General features: G+C 41.0%; 6 protein-coding genes across 7 annotated transcripts; 3 read left to right on the top strand and 3 right to left on the bottom strand.

The window, feature by feature from the left end:
- Positions 1–60: 60 nt before the first annotated feature.
- On the bottom strand, positions 61–6,773 carry LOC17887974 (mediator of RNA polymerase II transcription subunit 33B). The gene is made up of 12 exons (XM_006293505.2): positions 6,274–6,773; positions 5,671–5,781; positions 5,141–5,485; positions 4,662–4,981; positions 4,465–4,556; positions 3,803–4,157; positions 3,488–3,698; positions 3,160–3,274; positions 2,864–3,025; positions 2,107–2,767; positions 1,685–1,891; positions 61–1,384 (listed from the first exon to the last, which is right to left on the bottom strand). Exons 1-12 carry the CDS (start codon positions 6,555–6,557, stop codon positions 255–257), a joined length of 3,993 nt encoding a protein of 1,330 aa, XP_006293567.1. The 5' UTR covers positions 6,558–6,773; the 3' UTR covers positions 61–254.
- A 132-nt stretch (positions 6,774–6,905) lies between these two features.
- On the bottom strand, positions 6,906–8,848 carry LOC17887870 (RNA exonuclease 4). Of its 2 annotated transcripts, none has more exons than XM_023783907.1 (7): positions 8,731–8,848; positions 8,443–8,588; positions 8,227–8,366; positions 7,840–8,045; positions 7,576–7,764; positions 7,363–7,443; positions 6,906–7,272 (listed from the first exon to the last, which is right to left on the bottom strand). In XM_023783907.1, exons 1-7 carry the CDS (start codon positions 8,769–8,771, stop codon positions 7,044–7,046), a joined length of 1,032 nt encoding a protein of 343 aa, XP_023639675.1. In that variant the 5' UTR covers positions 8,772–8,848; the 3' UTR covers positions 6,906–7,043. The 2 variants fall into 2 exon arrangements, with proteins under 2 accessions (XP_023639675.1, XP_006294521.1); XM_006294459.2 differs by having other exon boundaries at positions 8,443–8,594; positions 8,731–8,847.
- A 1,707-nt stretch (positions 8,849–10,555) lies between these two features.
- Positions 10,556–11,473, top strand: LOC17889669. The gene has a single exon (XM_006295388.2). The coding sequence runs from the start codon at positions 10,724–10,726 to the stop codon at positions 11,249–11,251; it is 528 nt and encodes a 175-aa protein (XP_006295450.1). The 5' UTR covers positions 10,556–10,723; the 3' UTR covers positions 11,252–11,473.
- A 2,278-nt stretch (positions 11,474–13,751) lies between these two features.
- LOC17889801 lies at positions 13,752–16,293 on the top strand. The gene is made up of 7 exons (XM_006295954.2): positions 13,752–14,181; positions 14,431–14,567; positions 14,880–14,997; positions 15,077–15,178; positions 15,261–15,370; positions 15,447–15,601; positions 15,683–16,293. The coding sequence occupies exons 1-7, from the start codon at positions 13,815–13,817 to the stop codon at positions 16,071–16,073; spliced, it is 1,380 nt and encodes a 459-aa protein (XP_006296016.1). The 5' UTR covers positions 13,752–13,814; the 3' UTR covers positions 16,074–16,293.
- LOC17889001 lies at positions 16,108–16,980 on the top strand. Its single transcript, XM_006295061.2, has one exon. It carries the CDS (start codon positions 16,460–16,462, stop codon positions 16,958–16,960), a length of 501 nt encoding a protein of 166 aa, XP_006295123.1. The 5' UTR covers positions 16,108–16,459; the 3' UTR covers positions 16,961–16,980.
- A 61-nt stretch (positions 16,981–17,041) lies between these two features.
- LOC17889504 lies at positions 17,042–18,333 on the bottom strand. The gene is made up of 4 exons (XM_023783908.1): positions 18,091–18,333; positions 17,710–17,920; positions 17,463–17,632; positions 17,042–17,368 (listed from the first exon to the last, which is right to left on the bottom strand). Exons 1-4 carry the CDS (start codon positions 18,295–18,297, stop codon positions 17,342–17,344), a joined length of 615 nt encoding a protein of 204 aa, XP_023639676.1. The 5' UTR covers positions 18,298–18,333; the 3' UTR covers positions 17,042–17,341.
- Positions 18,334–18,551: the final 218 nt, after the last annotated feature.

Genomic DNA, 18,551 nt, shown 5'->3' with positions numbered 1-18,551 from the left:
ACCCGTAGCTGATAACTTGATAGAGTAATTTGCACCAAAACAATTTAGCGTCTAATCAAATCTTTGTTTCCCAAAACTTATTTCTTCTATTCCCTCATTTTCATTTTACTGGTTCCAATTGAAGCTGTTGCTTGTGAATTATGATGTCTCTCTAAATTATAAAATACATAATATAGACAGAACTAATCTGAGGAATAAAAGTGATCGTCACAGATTAGATATTAGTCGAAAAAATAAAGTTGAAAGACCTAAAGCTAAAGTTGATGGCAGGTCTCCACGATGAGTTCAGTCGCTGCACCCATAGTCCCAAGGCCGCCGGCACATAGTAGAGCAAGAGCTAAGTCTTGCTCGTTCCACTGCCGCAGACTTTTGCTTAGCCTCTTAATTACTTCAACATCCACCTCTAGCACCCAAGCCGGCGTGCATTGCACCATCAGGCTCACAAAGCCAGTCACGTAAGCTTGCCATGTGGCCCAATCACAGCCCAGTGATATCTTCCCTTCCAAGGCACTCACCAAAAAATCCAAATGCAGCCACAGAACCCTTGGCCGGCGTTTTGAGGCAGGAGATGAGGAGTCGATTCCCCAAGCAAATGCACTGCTCAGGATTGCAAAGTATGCCAAAGCATAGCCTCTTAGCATCGGAACCATACCTCCCAAATCGTCTTCTTCTCCTCCGTGAACCGAGATGAACCAAGATGGTAATGTCTCCTTGATCAGAGCCTGAACCAAATTGAGGCCACCGGAGATCCACACAAGAGAGGCTCCCAGCGAAGCTGCCAGCTTAACACGTGTCATTGCCAGAGAAAGTGAAACCTGCCCAATCCCATACTTTGACCCATCTTTCGTTTTCTTCAATTTCTCTGCTTGCTCCGCTGGTAGATCCCTGGTGGCAATGCTCTTCACAGAGAACATCAGAAGCGAGAGGATTTCTTCTGTCAGGAACATTACATCTCTGATTGATCTGTGCACTTTTATGTACAAGATTCCTGGGGCAGCTGTGGAGATTCCACCAGAGTAGCGAGAGCCAAAACCATGGCCAAGGAGTGCGCCCACTCCCCCGTAACTGCAGAGTTGGGAGGTAGGTGTCAGACCAAGGGTGCAAGTAAAGCAGCTTCTGAGGAGCTGAATAACAGCATCGCTGTTGTGGTGGAATACAGTCCTGGAGGCTGAGAAGATAAGAAAGTCACTCCAGCGCTTCACTTTCTGGGTCCACAGCGAGGTCACAATCGGCATGCAGGGCCAGGGGCAAGCAGCAGCAAGGGAGTCCAAGGCAGGTCCCACAAGTACAAGGAAGCGCTCTGTTGCTTTGTCGAGCTTGTAGGTTATAGTGAGGCTGACTAGTGCAGCGAGAGGCAAGGGAAGTGTAGCCGCAGAGATTCCATCTGCAAAGACAGACATGCTTAAGCGATGAGCGATTTTTCCATCATAATCATTATAATTATTCTTTTCCAACTTCCTCTGCATTTCCAGTTTTACAGATATGACCAATTGTTTACAGGTCTACAAAGCAAGACCGCCCAAGAACATGTTGTCCAGGACTACCATGATTGCATCTAAGCAAGACCCGCCAGGGACATGTTATCCAGGACTACCATGACTGCATCTAAGGTTCTAACCTTTCATGTATAAAACCCCTAGAACCTGAGTTTATCCCTTGTCCAACAAGAGAAGAAAAACATTACCTGCTGGAAGCCTTGGGACGTCAACACCAGTAGCTGCTAAGATCTTCTCTATCTGTTGCTCAACACTTACTAAATTTGCTGCAGGACTAGGCCAGTCAGTTCCATTCATGGAAACGGGCTTCCACAGACCTCGTGTTACTTCCGAAGAAAAGTAGCTAACCATGGTTCCTAGTGTTGCTGGCAGAAAATCAGCCAAGATTTTAAGACCTGCGACAAATGAAGGGGGAAGATTTTAGATCACGCCTAACCCACTATTGGCGGCCTTTCGAGAAGCGCTTATGAATTATGATGCATCCAGATAGTCGCACAAAAAAAGCGTATAATGTGGGGTATCATTGTCGGATGTAGATAAGTATCCCCTTGTCCAAATTGATTTCATTAAGAAAATTTCAATTTCTATATTTTCAGGAAAATGGACAAACCTGTTGCTAATTCCCGGGGAGAAAGTGATCCATGAGCACAGGCAGTAAGAGCAGCATCAAGCACAAACGGGGCCGCTTCCAAGATATCCCATGCAGGTAACTTGAGTTGATCAGAAGAGTCATCCACCCCCGAAGTAGATAAACTACTGCTCCCTGAAGATGGAGTCAGTGACTGACTACCACCTTTATTTGCCTTCTTGAACATCATGCTAAGGAGGGAATCAACAATGTGATGCACTGGACTTCCTGTCTTTAATTCAGAGAGAATTGAAGCCATACATTCCTGATGCTGCCGATACCACTGTTTCAGTCTGGGGAATGAATCCATGAAGATGGGATCGACAGAGATATCTATCATTTTCGAAAATCTTCGACGTGCCATGCGATCCTTTGGGGACTTTCCAAAACATTTCAGACGGCAATTTCTCACTAACAAAAGATACTCGGGGCTTGGTTGAGGGCCCACCGGCGGAACATCTCCCAAGACGTAATCTAGTGGTGGGTGATCAAATCTCCATAACCTTAGAAGAAGTGAAAATGCAGTGGAGAAAACAGCATGAGAGGAGATTACTTCGCCAGTTGGGAGAGTCCATGTAATGTTCGGAATACCAGAGCCAAATGCTTCACAAATTGGCATTAAGGCACCAGCAAGCAATGGAACCTGGCAAAAGAAGCATAAATATTAACCCACTGAAAAATAGCACATTCTTTGTTTATTGTCAAATAACATAAGTTGTTGAGGAACAAAAAAACCTACCACACCGTGCAATGAGAAAATCTGAACACAATCTATGGGTGATATCCCGACAAGAAGAACATTAAGAAACGGTGCAGAACTGATTAAATGGCTATAACTCCCAGAAATATCAGTTGGAGCCGGAGGCGAGAGTAAAGTTACAATAAAGATAATGACATGCTCCTGGTATAAATCAGAGATGTGGTTAAAGATATAAGATGAGGAGGCCGCAGAAAAAAGATCCAAGTAGAGAAATGGGAGCAATAACTTTCTCAAAATGAAATCACAGAGATAGACTCTCTAAGTGCCAAACATACCTGTATGCTCCAACCACGAAATAGAGATGCTCCACAGAGAATAGAAGCCACAGCTATCTTCTCATCTTCTGAACCAGTAGTTGCAACCTCGTACATCTTTTCGATCTCTGCTAAGCTTCCATCATATTAATGAACTTAATTCAGTTTCCTTACAGATGAGAAGTTTGAAAAAAAACTCCACTTACGGAGACTCGGAAACAGACAATAGTCAACTACAAATAGGCTTTAGTTAATGAAACTAAAAATATTGGTTTTTCCTCCTATCACCCCTTTTAACCAATGACCTAAAGAGAACCATAAACAAAGATCGATCATAGATTTTACATACCTAGAAGCTGGAGTTGTGATTAGTGAATTTGTCAATGACGGTGTTAGAGGAGAACCCTTCATCACTAGAGACCAACAAGAAATATCACCGGTAATACCTTGAGGAACTTGATTAATTCCCCCAGTTACAAAGCCTGGCCAGAGATATGCAGATGTGTCCAACAAATTTCTGGTGATACAAGCTTCCACTATCAGATGGCGCATGTTACCAGCTGTGCCAACACATGTCACAGTTACAAAACCAAACACATTCGAACCAGAATGCTGGCGCAGTTTAACATTGGGAGACCAAAAAGTAGACGGCAAATTTACTTACAGCAACCACTTGGAGATTCGCTCATGCCTGTATCTTCATAGGATCCATTTCCATTTGTACTGCCAGAAACGAACATAACTGCTTTAGCTGCAGCTTGATTGGCAACGGACTGTACGGAACGAGGTGGTGTCAGCAAGCTTTCATAATCACCAAGTTGTTGTAAGCTATTGACTAATCCTTGTCGGCATTTTCCTTTTTTGTCTTTCCACTGGTTGCTTGGGCTAGATGAGCTTTGATCAATCCACTGACTTTCTTCTTCTTCAATAATATTAGCAACTGCAAGTGGAGTGACGGACAGTAATACACAAAGAAAAGTGTCGGTGCGAGGCACAGGACCCTCAATAGGATCTCTTTCCTTCAAATTACAACATATATTGGTCAGTAATCTTCGAGTATGTAACTCAGCGATTTAAAACTTCATAAGGCATGACACTCTCATTATATGAGATTCTAATTATGAATCATGCATAAGTTTATACGTGCAACAGAAATTGGTGCCACCCACATGTTAGGTACTTCAGATAATGTTTCCATCATATGCATGAGAAAAAAGAAAAAAAGCAATAAAGAAACGTAGAGTCTCCTAAAAGCACCGAGATCAGAGCAAACTACCCTCATGCTAAAAGCTTAAAATTCTTCTTAGTGTCAGAACAGACTCCTACCCTCTGCACAAGGCGTAAGGCTGCTAACCATAGAGCTAGAAAGGCATCATGCCATGTTGTACTGTTAGCTGCCTGCAATGCTTTCACAAGACCTGCAAATATTCGTTTATGTTCAAATAAAGCCCATAGCAATAAGTATGCAGATATTCACGAGAGGAGAAATGCAAGAATGACAATAGAAATAAATCTACTATCACCGGTTAGATTTTCAACCGCGCTGGCTGCTGCAGCTTGTGTCCCATCCATTATATCTTCGAAGAAAAGATCAATGGGCAACCAAAGTGCAGACTCACTAGTCCCATGATGCTGACTAGTCAAAGCTAACTTAGAGCCAGAGGATACAATCGCATGAAACTCTCCTCGAGGGATGGTCTTGCTCTCCCTTGCAAGAAATTTACGTGTATGATATGCCAGCTGTGTAAGGGCTTCTGGATTAATATGTTTTGAATTCCTCACTGTCAATGATTTGGTTGCCAGCACTCTAAACCGCTGACTGAAATCTTCCCAGTGTGTTGGCCTGAAGAGAAAGGAAACTTAGAGGCATTGGTAGAGAAACATCTGAAGACGTTCGTACATTTTAATTCATTTGCAAGAAATTAAGCGCCCAGCAGTGTCCACAATGATATGAATCAGAGAACAAACAGAAAAACAAGGGGTGCTAGTTTTAAGGTCTTACAAGTTTTGACTTGCCAAGTGAAGAATCCTTGATGTTACTTTATTTTGCAAAAATTCTTGGATAAGCTCGATAGCCATTTCAGTGTTTGCTTTCTCTAGTACATCATGGTTCTCATTTCTCTTCACAGGATTATCCAGCCCGTCTATTTCCATGTCGTGTGGCCTGCTTTGCCATTTAGACCTCTTACTAGATGTCAGTTCTAAAAGCCCTTCCTCGTCTAGGGATGCATCAACTAGCTGCCAGACAATGGAGAAGACAAATGCAAGAAGAATACTTCCAGGTTCTTGATCTTGAACTCCAAAGGTTTCAGAAAGATGGAGGATATCATCAATGGAATTCATTGTCCTGTTCATTTGAAAACTTTCACATTAGTGTGCATTTTAAAACCAAAAAGAAGAGAGATCTAATCAAAGGCATATGAGCTGTATGATTACTCATATAAAAACCTGTACATACTCTTGAACTCGACACTAAAGCCTGGTACATACACCATTTTGACAAAACAACATTAATTGAGATAAGGAACTCACTTTTGATATCCTGGTCCTCTGATTTGAGGCATGAATGAGAATGCATATCTCTTGATAAGTTCCATATAAAGCCTATAGGCTGCCGGATGAAGCTTTCTATTTGCGATCACCCTAAAATTACCAACCATAAGAATCAAAAGGGTAGAGAAAACTAAGAACAAAACAATAAGATGGTTAGACCGTAGTGTTCTAAATGAGCCTGTTTCAGCAGCACTCTGGTCAACGGGATAGCAAAAGAAAGAGGTCTATAGCTATTACAGACAGTTTGAAGGAAGTATTTCAAGCAGTAGCATAATGAATGCAGTAGTAAGCCCGGAGATTGCGAGAGCGTAATAGCCAAGTATAGGAATATTCATACAACAGGTTCCAGAGCCAAACCTAAAGGATGTTCCAAGAATCAACTTTATGTATAGACCATTTTAAGAGCAACTAGTAGCCAGTTTGATAATCCCAAGACTAAAAGTGAGTGGTCAAACAGAAAGTGAGAAGAAACAAAAAAAAAAAAAAAAAAAAAAAGAGATGAATCCACCAATGAGAGCTCGAAAAATGTGCGGTGAAAGCTCAACGAGAGCTGGAAATAGAAATCAGAACGATAGGAGTTACCTTGGGGAGAGAAGAGCGAGGACAAGTAGGGGAGGGACAATATTGACGGAAATAGCTTTTTCGAGAAGCTTCCATGAAAGAGGAGTGTGATTTTCCCAGAAGATGTGGGAGACGAGGAATTGAGCGATGTCCGGAGAGGGAAGGGAGATTTCAGAAGAGGCGAGGGTCAAGCGAAGCTGAATAGCCCAGTGAAGCGGATCGACGTTCTTCTCCTGGGCTGACCTAATAAGAGACGTAACAGAGTCCCAGAGAGTCGATTGAAAATCCGACGGAGCCACGGCCATTGGACGCCGTCTCGGGAAGAAACAAGTGTTTGGGACTCGAACAGATCACTATGCTTCTTCTTCTCTACTTCTTCTTCTCTCACATTAATTTCATTTTTCTTTTTGGCTTTAATCCCATCGCCAATTTTTTTTTTTCTTCTCACACGATTTTTCTAAAGAAATGTTGGAAAGTACTGTAGTAGTTTTTATTTGAACAGTTGAAAATGGTTTTGTTTGGGATCGAATATAATTTTAGTTCGTACCTTTTGAATTTCTTTTTTTTCTTTTTTTTTTGGGACAAACAAGAAGTTTGTACCTATTTGATTAAAGAAGCAATTTTTTATACGAATTCTTAGTGAAGTTTTGAAGAAGCCTAATCATATGTATGTTATTATCCAGAAACAAACCGGGAAGCTTTAGCAACAAATCATCTTCATCCTCCCATCAAACAAAAAGAGACTTAAGGGAGGAGGAGTTTCTTTTTAGACAAAAGTAGGATTTTGTATTTCATGAATGGCTGAGTCTGTCAAGGCACCAGCAGCGGTACTCTGACGTGGAGTTTTTGTACAACTCTTCCGGCTTCATCTTCTCTAGATCGCTCTGTTTCCACGAGTTCAGACCATTCCCTTCTGCCTTTCCACTTAACCCATGCTCTTGATCCCGCATTCTCTTGTACAGTCTCATCGCAGATACACAGTCCTCATAAGGCTCGTGCTTCCCGCATTGGATCTTGTATCTGCAACATACAAACCAAACCAGGTTTCTATCCCATGTTCCAAGTTTTGCAGAATCTAATGTCAAGAAATGGATCCCAAGGATAACTTACCCGAGATATGACTTTGTGAGGTACCTGAGCGATTGGCTTACAAGATTTGTCTTCATCAATGGCACGTATTTTGCTGTGTCTCTGAGGCGAAGCATAGCAAGTAGATTAGTGAGAGGCCGGAGAGAGAGATTTCAAGCAAAGAATCAAAGGCAACAACACAGAGAGTAAAGCCCTGTGCGGGAGGTGATTCACCAAAAACGGAGCAGCAGTTACCTCAACAAATGGCTAGGGTATTGGAGAGTCAAGCAATTCATATCATGCTTAAGGTCATGACCAACAAGAAGAAGCCTCCCAGCCCCATCATTATGTCCACCGCACAAGATGGCTAAAACTTTTTCTCGTACATCCTGAAGTGTCATACCGTCCTTCAAATCTACCTCGGTCAATCCAGTTACTTCATGCCTGCAGATCAGGCGGGTGAGATTTAAAAGGAAGAATTTATAAAACCAAACAAGCACAAACGTCCATAGGCAGAACCTGTAATCGGTGACAGGGTGTGGTGGTTGGACGTGAGTGAATAAGATCACATTCTCGTCTTCGTCAACCAGGCAAACCGATGCACACTGATCAAGAGACCCGTCAGCACCACCACCTACCATTTCACAGTCAACTGCGACTGCCTTGAACCGTGAACCAACATGTGACCTAGAAGGATTAACCTGATTCCGTAGGGTAGATGTTGTCTGGCATGAATAAAGCACTAATTAAAAAGGATGACATGACTGGGAAACTGCTAGTATATCAAAAATCAGAAAAGAAAACAGTCTCCCGGGTTGTCACCAAACTAAGTAAGGCAGTTGACATTACCCAATTGGACACAGAACTCCCAACTAGTGAGTCTCTGAAACTAGTGACAAAACTTACAAGAGGAGGAGGTGGAGAGAGGTGACACTTGTTTTTATGCTCTGCAAGAGCAGTGGCCTCCTCAAAGACTTGAAGGCAAAGACTACAGCCTCGCTCAGAGAAAATGGTTTGGCAGTTTCCTTTGCAAAGATGGTCTGGAACTGAAATCGTTCAAGTGATGGAAACAAACATCAAAACCCATGGCCATGTGAAACAAAGGAAACTCATATGTCATACCGTTAAGGTGTTCCCGAAGAGACTCGAAGGATTTACAGTGCTTCAGGCAAAGCCCACACCGAGGCTGATGAACTGAATGGTGCGAAACCTTCATGTGCTCGACGAGATGTTCGCGTCTATTGAACATCTTGTAGCAAGCAACGCATCTGTGCCTGCCAAAAATCAACTCGAATTACAACCCTAACAGTGATTTTGGCGAATTTATCAAGCCAAAGTCATCCGGGAAGACAAATCAAATTAAAAAAAAAAAAAGGAACTGGGGAAAAGCTGGAGAGGAGAGGGGCGAACCTTATCTTGGTATCTCTGGAAGAAAGCAACTGAGAATCCATGGAAAATCAAAAGCGAGTCGCTGATGGAACGTCACCGCCTGGGGTTTAGTGCTGTCACCGGAGGGAGAAGAAGAAGGGTTCGAGTTTCCCAAGGGGGATTTTTATAGCAACTTCCTATCTTCTCTATAATTGCAACACCGCCCCCACCTAATATTTACAAAATTAACAATCAAATCCTTTAACATTTGTAAAAACAACATTTAAGCCCCACAAGTTTCGAAAATAAAATTTTAACCCTACATGATGGTGACCATCTATTTTGACTCTCGTTATATAGTCTTCTTTCTTATAGAGGGAGTTTGAAAGTCCTAAATTAAAGTCATTCTCGTACAAATCGAAGGTCTATCATCATCGGCATCTTTTCCCTCCCTTTCCTCGATTTCCATCTTGATCGGTCTGTCATTACTGGTAACACATAAAATAAATACGTACATATGCAATTTTTCTATAGATGGTCAGTTTAACTCTTACGCTACCCGTAATTATTTTTATTTTTTTGAATTTAATGTTAAATTATATTCAAAGAAAAAATAGCGTGGTTACAACTAGTGCATCATATAGTTTAAAAGCTGCTAATCGAAAATAAATTGATAAAAAGAATAAGGAAAATATTAAATCCTAGATTGAAACCATAGCTGAAGGCCTTTGTCATAACGTCGATCTCCTAGTCGTTGAATGGTTATGAATTGATTACGGACTTGTTGATCAATCCATTTGATTAATTGGCTTGCCGACCTTAAAGGTTCCCCATGTCTCCTCCCATTTCTCTCTTGCCAAATAGTGTGAGTAGTAACCTGAAAAATGTATCGAACAAGAAAACTCTCGATGCGATCTAGTTGATGGCTGGATATGTAATCGAGAATCTCGTGCCAAACTGTAGTATATCTTGCTTTAAAAACTCCCTTTGCAAGCATAGCCCATATTTCAGCCGTGTAAGTACAGTGGAAAAAAAGATGCTCCCTAGTTGCAAGACATTGCTGACAAAAAAGACAAGTTCCGGCGACTCCATGGTTCCACCGAGCCATACGAGCTCCGGTCGCTAAACGATCTTGCACTGCTACCCGTAATTATTGCTTGCAATGCTCCATCTAGATCTTAAAAGCTCTTGTAATTAAGAATTCTCTTTCTCTTTGTAGTCCTATAAATGTATATGCTAATAGTGACCAGAGGGCGTAATTAAATTAGTTACAATACGTGAACTATAAACATGTCCAGAAATCCAAGATTAAATACACTTCATCTTGTGGAGCATGTGATTAATCAATACATATACAAGTTTCTTTCTGATTGGTAAAGTGATTGATAAGAGAAAAGGAAAACCATATAAAACAAGCCATGCTACTCGATCCAGTAGATAGAAAATAAAAGCGGGAAAAGCATATACCATGCACACCACTAGATTGAGATCATCATATATAATAAGTTAGCATGCAAAGCTAATAATGGAAAGTGACCTAATTTTTGAGAATCTACCGTGTGTTTTAAAATAATATGTTAATTTAGTGCAATTGTAATTGGAAGATTAATTGATCAGTGTGTTTATGTTACTAGCTAACTATAGATATTAATCTCCTCGTGCGTACAGCTGCTGATTCTCATATATCTCCTGACAGGAACAATCCAAAAAAATATAATAATTGGAACGAAGAAGAAATTAAAGGAAGAATCAGAATCCGATCCCTTTCTAACATGCAACACTCTTCCTTTTTTGAAAAACTAGTAAAAGAGAGTTCCCACCTTTCTCCCTTAATTTCTCCTCTCGTTGCATGTTGGAACACGTTATTCTGCTATTAACAAAGATTATATAAAAGGAAAAAAAAACAAAAAAACAAGATCGAATCATTATAAAAAGCTCGTTAATGGTCACCATCTTCCATGCACATAGATATCAGTAGTAACTCTCGATCGACTCCTTTTAATTAATTAGTATATCCCAAGCTCGCTCTCTTCAGATGGCAAAGAACTCACAGAGTAGTAGCGATAAGAAGAACAGAGTGTGTGAGAAGATCTTCAGAGCAGTGACGAGTCCTGTCCGAACTGTTCGCCGCATCTCCACCAAACCTTCAAGTTCACCAAGCCACTCATCTGCAGAGGCTGTTCGCGTCAAATTTGCAGAGTCATCGACTCAGGCGGCAGCCAAACCCATCATCACAAAGATGAAGATGGAACCGAAGAAGACGGTGATCGCTCGAGTGGAGACGACTATCAAAACCGACGAGAGGTTCACCGACTATATAAAGAAAGCGAAGCTGAAGATAAGAGCAACGACGAATCACGGTGATCATCATATTACGAATGGCGACGATGCGTGGGAGACGGATGAGACACGTGATGATCATCACCAACACCACCATGTCCATATCTCTCACGTAGGTAGCAGTGGGAGATCATCGGATCAGTTCTCGGAGTACATAAAGAAGGCGAAGATGAAGCTCATGTCCTCTTCCACCATTGCTCGTGCTAACCCAACTTTCAAGTGATGTATATGTCGTCTAACAGCTGATACAGAATAAATAAAGAAAGATAATCCTACCTACTGGCCTAACTAAGAGAGATTGAGATATGCTTGAGTGTTATATATGATGTTGTGTGGTTTGATACTAAAAAGATTCTATTGTAGTATGAATAAGTGCGACATGCATGTATTTGTTGTGTTAATTAATGTTGTCTCTTAAATAAAAATAATACAGTATAACGACTGATCGAGTGGGTTTCATGTATGTATAAATAAAACCTAGAAATGATGAAGACACACAAATATCCTATGGGCTCTGACGATTGGGCCCTCATAGACATACTTTGACATGATGATATCAACTTAAAAAAGGTTCATAAACGGAATAATGACATGCACGATCGTTAAATCCGTTATAAAATAATACTCAATGCACCGAATCACAGATCGATGGGCTCAGGGGTTTTTGTTTTGTTTTTGTCGTTGGTAACGTACGAAGACGAAGTAACATGGCCTGTATTGTCTACCGAATGAATATTCAATTCATTTAATTCGAAACCATAATTAAGTGCTTTTAAAGATGTACATAAAATAATGCCAACCAAACTAGAAAAAATGGCAGAAGATTCATCTGAGACTGATGAGATTTCGTTTTCTTATTTTACTCTCATATCATATCATATCCTTCCTTGCCTTGACACGATTTCCGTTTTTAATCGTCTCGGATTTCATACATCCTTTCGATCAGTTTACATGCAATCTGTTTGTACTTAATTTTTAATCATTACAGTATATTTATTATATAAAAAAAGAGTTATACGACTACTTATAAATATATATAACACTGTCTGTATTTTGTCTTTAAAAATATATATGCTTGTTCATATCTCATAGTTTTAATTTCTACGTCTTAGATATGTAAACGAATGCTTGATATATATATATATTTGAAACTTCGAAGATACTAAAATATATATCTAAGAACATTAATTAATATGTCTTTGTATACGGCATCGGAAAACCTATAGTATAATTAGCTATTTTTTGGTGGCAAATATACTAATTTGTTGTTTAAGTATATAACTAATATTTAAGCAGAGAAAGTCCCTATTCGACGATCAAGAGTCAAGTTTGACTCCAGATGCATAACATGTACTGCTCGATTGTTCCATAAACAATTAATTAATTGTCGTATAACAAAATTTTATATGAAAAACAAACAATATCGAATCTGATGATCGGCCATTCTTCGACTCAAATTCAGATTAAATATAAAACTACATTCATATTGTATAATGTCAACTAAATCTGACGTTACCATAATTGTTAGAAAAAACAAAACAAAACTCGAAGACGCCCGCTTAATATTATTAGACTATTTTATAATTTGGCATTGTATTTTTTAGAATGCAAAAATATTTTGCAAAAGACATAGAGAAAACGCGGAAAAAATTATGTTGTTATTGTTTCCTATACTCTGAGTCTGAGCAATATAACGGTATTAATTAGGACTATTTTATATGTAAATTAAGTAGAGGGCAAAAAAAAAAAAACGATGAATTACGGAAAAACACCATAAACTATGAATTATTTGGTTCGATATATATAGCAAGTACAGCTAGTCGACATTGTAAGCGAGGAGGAGGACAGAGTACGATAGCAGAGTCGAGGCAATGAATATAAATATAATGGTTGGTCATTTAAAATAATATGAGTTGTATAACGTCTAGCTCTCTGCTGCGGTCATATATATGTGTTTTTGTTTAATTAACATATCTCGTCTTGACGTAAATCTCATTTGTTTTGTTTTACTCGCAGTCGTCAATGATCTTTAATTACAAAAGGGCAGCACGAAGAATACGAACAGATCAATGACCTCTCAGTGACAGAGAGACCAATCCAAAAAACCTCTTAAACAAGTATTTATTTTAATATATTTTGGTTAGGTCATTTGTGCTTTTTGGTTCGGCGGGAGTCCACAATTTTTGGATTTGGTTGGAAAAACCGATCGACCAAGTCTTTTGATCTCAAATTAATTGCGTTTAGCAAACGTTGGACATACAATATATGGTTTGGGATATATGGGCAATACAGGCGAGCGAAGAGGTAGAAAAAGGGGATTTTGTCTTTTCCCGCAAGCGAGAGGGCCTCCGCCTCATCATCTGCCAATAATTATCATCATCATGTGGGAACAAAAGCCGTCGTTAGTAGTTATGGCCACAACAAACAAACAAACAAACAACAGAAGTCGAATGACTTGTTCGCCTTTGTGACCCACTTCCCTCTCCCAATTACTTTTACATAAAATTATAAATTATTTGGAGAGATTGTTTTTTGTTCAAATCTATAGACCAGAGAGAGAGAGAGAAAGAGAATAAACAATTGCGATCGAGTCTCTCTCGACTAGTCCCTCCTCTCCAAGGCTCTATATTTAAACACCCTTCATACTTGCAAGTTTACATATACTTATTTTGTGGCAACCAACCCCCAATATTTAAATTTCTTTAAAGAGAAAAATATAGGCGACGCCACAACCACCCAACCCCCTTAAACCCCAAATTAAAACCTCCTCCTTGGGATACATTATAATGGCTGAAACGCCGCCGTCTCCCCCTGTTCTGCAGCCTCCTCCGGTGCTCTTGTCCGATTCCGCCGCTAAAGACGTCATGATCACGTGGTTTCGCGGCGAGTTCGCTGCTGCCAACGCCATCATCGATGCACTCTGCGGACACCTTATGCAGGGCTCCCGCGGATCTCCCGAATACGAGGCTGTGATGGCAGCCCTTCATCGCCGGAGGCTCAACTGGATCCCAGTGCTCCAAATGCAGAAGTACCACTCCATCTCTCAAGTCACCCTCCAGCTACAGTTAGCTACGGACAAGAAATGCTTTCATCACAAAGCAGCAGCCATCCACGACGATGATGATTCTCCTTCTAGCGATATCACTGATTCCGGTAATCGAATGTCTTTGATCTTTTGTCTACTGTAGCTACAATAACTAACCCCGTACGTAACGTACGTTAGGACATATATATATATATATCTATCGAATGGATCATACATATATCTTATGTCGATCTTTTAATTTGTCTTTCTTCCTCCTGACCTTACACGTGTTCTCTCGTTGTTTACTAGTAGTACTGGTTACATTTCCTTCATTCTTCATCTGCCCTCTAGATAAACCGAAAAATGAATAATTGCAGGATCTCGGGAAGAAGAGCACGTAGACGAAACGATCTCATCAATATGTTGGAATCACGACGAAGAATGTGAATCACGGGCTTCACTCCTCAAGCAGTCTAAGCGTTTTTCGGCCAAGGAGCATGTTAGAGGACATACGGCAAGTTCAAAACTCCCCCACCCATCCTCTTTATGCAGGGTTGATGATACCAAACCAGAGTTGCTTTTAGACATTCTGAGGTTTGATTGATTGTTTAGTTACTGACAATTTTTTATAGACCTTTTTAGGAATCTTTTTTTCTTTTCTTCTTAAATTAATTAGTAAACATATTTTTAGTGCTCTCTCTCTCTCTCTAATCTCTATCCCTATCTATCATTATTTACTCATTAGTTTACTAGTGTACTCTCGTCCTCATGGATGAAGTTGCTTCTTTGTTTCCATGACTAAAACTGCCTTGTTTGCTCCTGGCAGGCCAATGTTGTGAAAGGGCTCAAACTATACGAAGATGTCTTCACTGGAACTCAACTCTCCAAGCTTCTGGATTCTCTGAACCAGCTCCGAGAGGCTGGTCGTAATCACCAGCTTTCAGGTGATTTTATTCGTAATATTACGTTTACTTTACCCTCTCCTTCATGTTTTTCATCAGCTTTCTCTCATCTCAAATGCAGGGGAGACATTTGTTCTGTTCAACCAGAACACAAAAGGCACTAAAAGGGAGCTTCTTCAGCTTGGGGTTCCAATATTCGGCAGCACCACAGATGAACACGCAGGTGAAGACATTAAAGGTCTTTTGTTTACGGAAACTCTGTATATATATAACCTCTCCTGATAACTCTCTACTCGTCCTCGCAGTGGAACCTATCCCAACCCTTGTTCAAAGTGTGATCGACCATCTTCTTCAATGGCGCCTGATTCCTGAATACAAACGACCAAATGGCTGTGTGATCAACTTCTTCGACGAGGTACAATTTCACTTCCATTTCCAGATCAACATCTCTTGATCCTGCCAGCTAAGGTTAGCTTTGGCCTTGTTTCCAGGACGAACACTCTCAGCCATTCCAGAAACCACCTCACGTGGATCAACCCATATCCACTCTTGTTTTGTCTGAATCAACCATGGTGTTTGGGCACAGGCTCGGGGTCGATAACGATGGAAACTTCAGGGGCTCACTCACTCTCCCACTAAAGGAAGGGTAATAGACAAACTCAATTCTTTTTCCCCTTGGAGTTATTTTTTTTTTTTGTTTTCTTTAATCAGAAGAAGAATGTCGCAGGTCGTTGCTGGTGATGAGGGGTAACAGCGCAGATATGGCTAGGCATGTAATGTGTCCCTCGCCCAACAAAAGAGTCGCAATCACCTTCTTCAAACTCAAACCGGACTCCGGCAAGGTCCAGCCGCCGCCCATCACGAACCCCGTCACCCTATGGCGACCAGGCACCCCAGCTCCTCCGGCCTGCGGCATGGTCAGAGCTCCATTGGTGATGCTAGCTCCGGCTACCAAGAGGCTAGAAGCGGGCACTGGAGTTTTCTTGCCGTGGACACCGCCTGTGTCAAGAAAACCAGCAAAGCATCTCCCCCCGCGCGTCCAGAGGCTGCGTCTCCTGTCATCAATGAAGTCGGTGGCAGATCGTGAATCCTCGTCCCCGGAGATAGGAGTGAGCTGAGTTGGAAAATGTCACGCACGGAATCTCTCTTTCTTTTTCTGTTTTACGAGTCTTTTTGGCTTCCTTGGTTGGCTACTTGAGAGTTTCGTTGGTTTTTCTTTGTTTATTTTTTCCTAACATTTTTCTTTCCTTTTTTTATTTGCAAAAATTTAATAGATTGAAGATTTTAGGGTATTATGATGTTACAACGACAGAAATACATAGCTTCTCACTGGCTCAATTTCCCCATTCCACAAGCATAGAATCAAAGCAAACCCAACATCCTACTTAATTCATGATGTCCTACCCATTTCTTCATATACACCAAACCCAATCCTCTAGCACAAGAATCCCATAAGATAAAAGAACATCCTTTTCTGGTTCTATAATTTTCTTCTTGACAGAGAATGCACAGAAGAGAGGATGATGGCAACAGCAGCTCTCTGCGGCCTCTGGACATATGCTGTCGGCTTCTTAAATTTGTGGTTGCTAAACTACGGATATTAAGAAAGAAAGAGATGAATGAAGATGAGCCTGAGAGGAACAAACTGATCAAGAAGGGATCAAGGACTGACATCACTATTCATTTCAAGCAAATAGAAGACTCCAAAGATAATTGCAAATCCAAGAACAATTCCCCAGGCTCGTCAAGCCAAGAATCAGAGAGAGAGACAAAGATCACACTAGCAAATGGTACTAACGGCCCTAAGAAGAGGTTACTTGAGAAGGGGAAAAAGATCACGTTGGGTGAGCCGATCCCCACGCAACAAATCACCCAGCCTGAAGCAGCGAAACCACCACCACAACCTCATAGACGTATGATGAGGCCCCTTCTAAATGATATAAATAAGAAATCAGATGCTTTTATTGAAAGTACACTCGAGAAGATGAGAAAAAGCTTAGCTTAGAACCAAACAAATTGAGCCTCCTTCTCTCGCTTCCTCTGTCGTGTAGAAGAAGAACCAACAGACACTAGGATGCAAAGATTATACATAAACTCAATTCTTTTATTTTCTTTAAATTTACCAGCTGCATTCTTGATAAGAAAGCGTATATGTACTCGCACTTCTAGCTTGAGCTAAAATTAATCTCGGAAATCTATGATTTACAAGAAATATTCCTGAATGGGCTTGGTCATATTTCCTTGTCGAACAATGTTCACAATCGTTTGCCTTAAACCCACATACCTGACACGATAGGCTTCGGTCCACAGAGAAGCTTAATGAAGAATCATTCAAAGGAAGAGAAGACAGATGATCTTCATTCTCTAATCCCACCACGAGAACCCCCTACTCTGTTTTTTGCAGCCATCCAAGCTGAAGTAAGAGGCAAAAATTGAAAAAGAAACTAATGTGAGGCACCACAAGTAACAGCCCAATAAATATCATTCCAACTCTGAAGGAGCAATACCTTCCAGGCATACATTGCAAAGAAGGCAACTGTATCAGCAGACCAGACAAGAGCAAAGGATTTGTAAAAGAAGGGTATAGCAACATTGAGCAACGGGATGATAAGAAAGAGGTAATTAAGAGCCTCTTTCTCTTTACTTGGACAGTCTCGAGCTCGAAGAGAAGGAATAGCTGCCAAGAACAAATTAGAAAAAGAGTAGGAAGGATGCAGCTCGGAATAAAGGTTGAAAGTAGTGAAGGCGACTTACTAAACATCCAAATAGACCACATCCCCATGAGCCTCCATAAATCAGGTTCGTTGGAGGGGAAGAGGAGGTTGAAAGAAAGGACCCCTCCCACGAACATAGATGCATACCCTTGAACCTCAAAAACTTTGTACAGAGTACTTCCAGGGACAGCTGGGTTTTTACTAGCGGTGGACGCCCGCGGGGCAAAGGTTGCTGCAGTCTTGTTAACCACCTGCTTATGAATTGGAAAGCTTGAGCTACTCATTCAAGCAGTATGATGGACCAATCAATAGGTAGACTAACAGAGTTACTTTGGATTTGTTAAGAAGCAGAGATGAAAAACTCATCCTTTCACCAGAAAATTTGAGAGCATCGAGGGAGGGAGAAATAGAAAAGTCGGACCTTTTTCAAGTCTGTACCGAGAGCAGAAGGCGAAGAGGAGGAGGAGGAGGAGGAGGAGAGGGGAGATTCCGGCGGTTTGGGTTCCTCCTTAGGCTCTACTCCGTCAGAAGTGGCGCAGATCCGGAAAGTTGATCTTCTACTATGGCGAAGCCCATAAGTGAGAGCCATGGACGAGACCCCATGGGTGCTGCAGAGAGACCAACTCATGTTCTCTGCTACCAATCTCACGCGATAAGGAAGGAGCTGGTTTACTTTGGGGGCTTTATTAAACCGGTCCATTCTAAACCGAATTCCGATATTCTTGACCCAGTTCGAAATCAAATCAAAATCATGTTTGGAGATGTGTGTGCGCTGTCCAACTCTCAATTGAACCGAGCCCACGTCGGTTTGATTGGTTTAGCTATTTCTCGGGTGAAAGAAAGAAAGGCGCTAACTTTATTATTAAAAATGAATAATTCCCA

Source organism: Capsella rubella, unplaced genomic scaffold (assembly GCF_000375325.1).
Source record: "Capsella rubella cultivar Monte Gargano unplaced genomic scaffold, Caprub1_0 scaffold_4, whole genome shotgun sequence".
In the NCBI taxonomy this organism is placed as follows: domain Eukaryota; kingdom Viridiplantae; phylum Streptophyta; class Magnoliopsida; order Brassicales; family Brassicaceae; genus Capsella; species Capsella rubella.
This window is presented reverse-complemented; position numbering and strand designations above follow the sequence as displayed.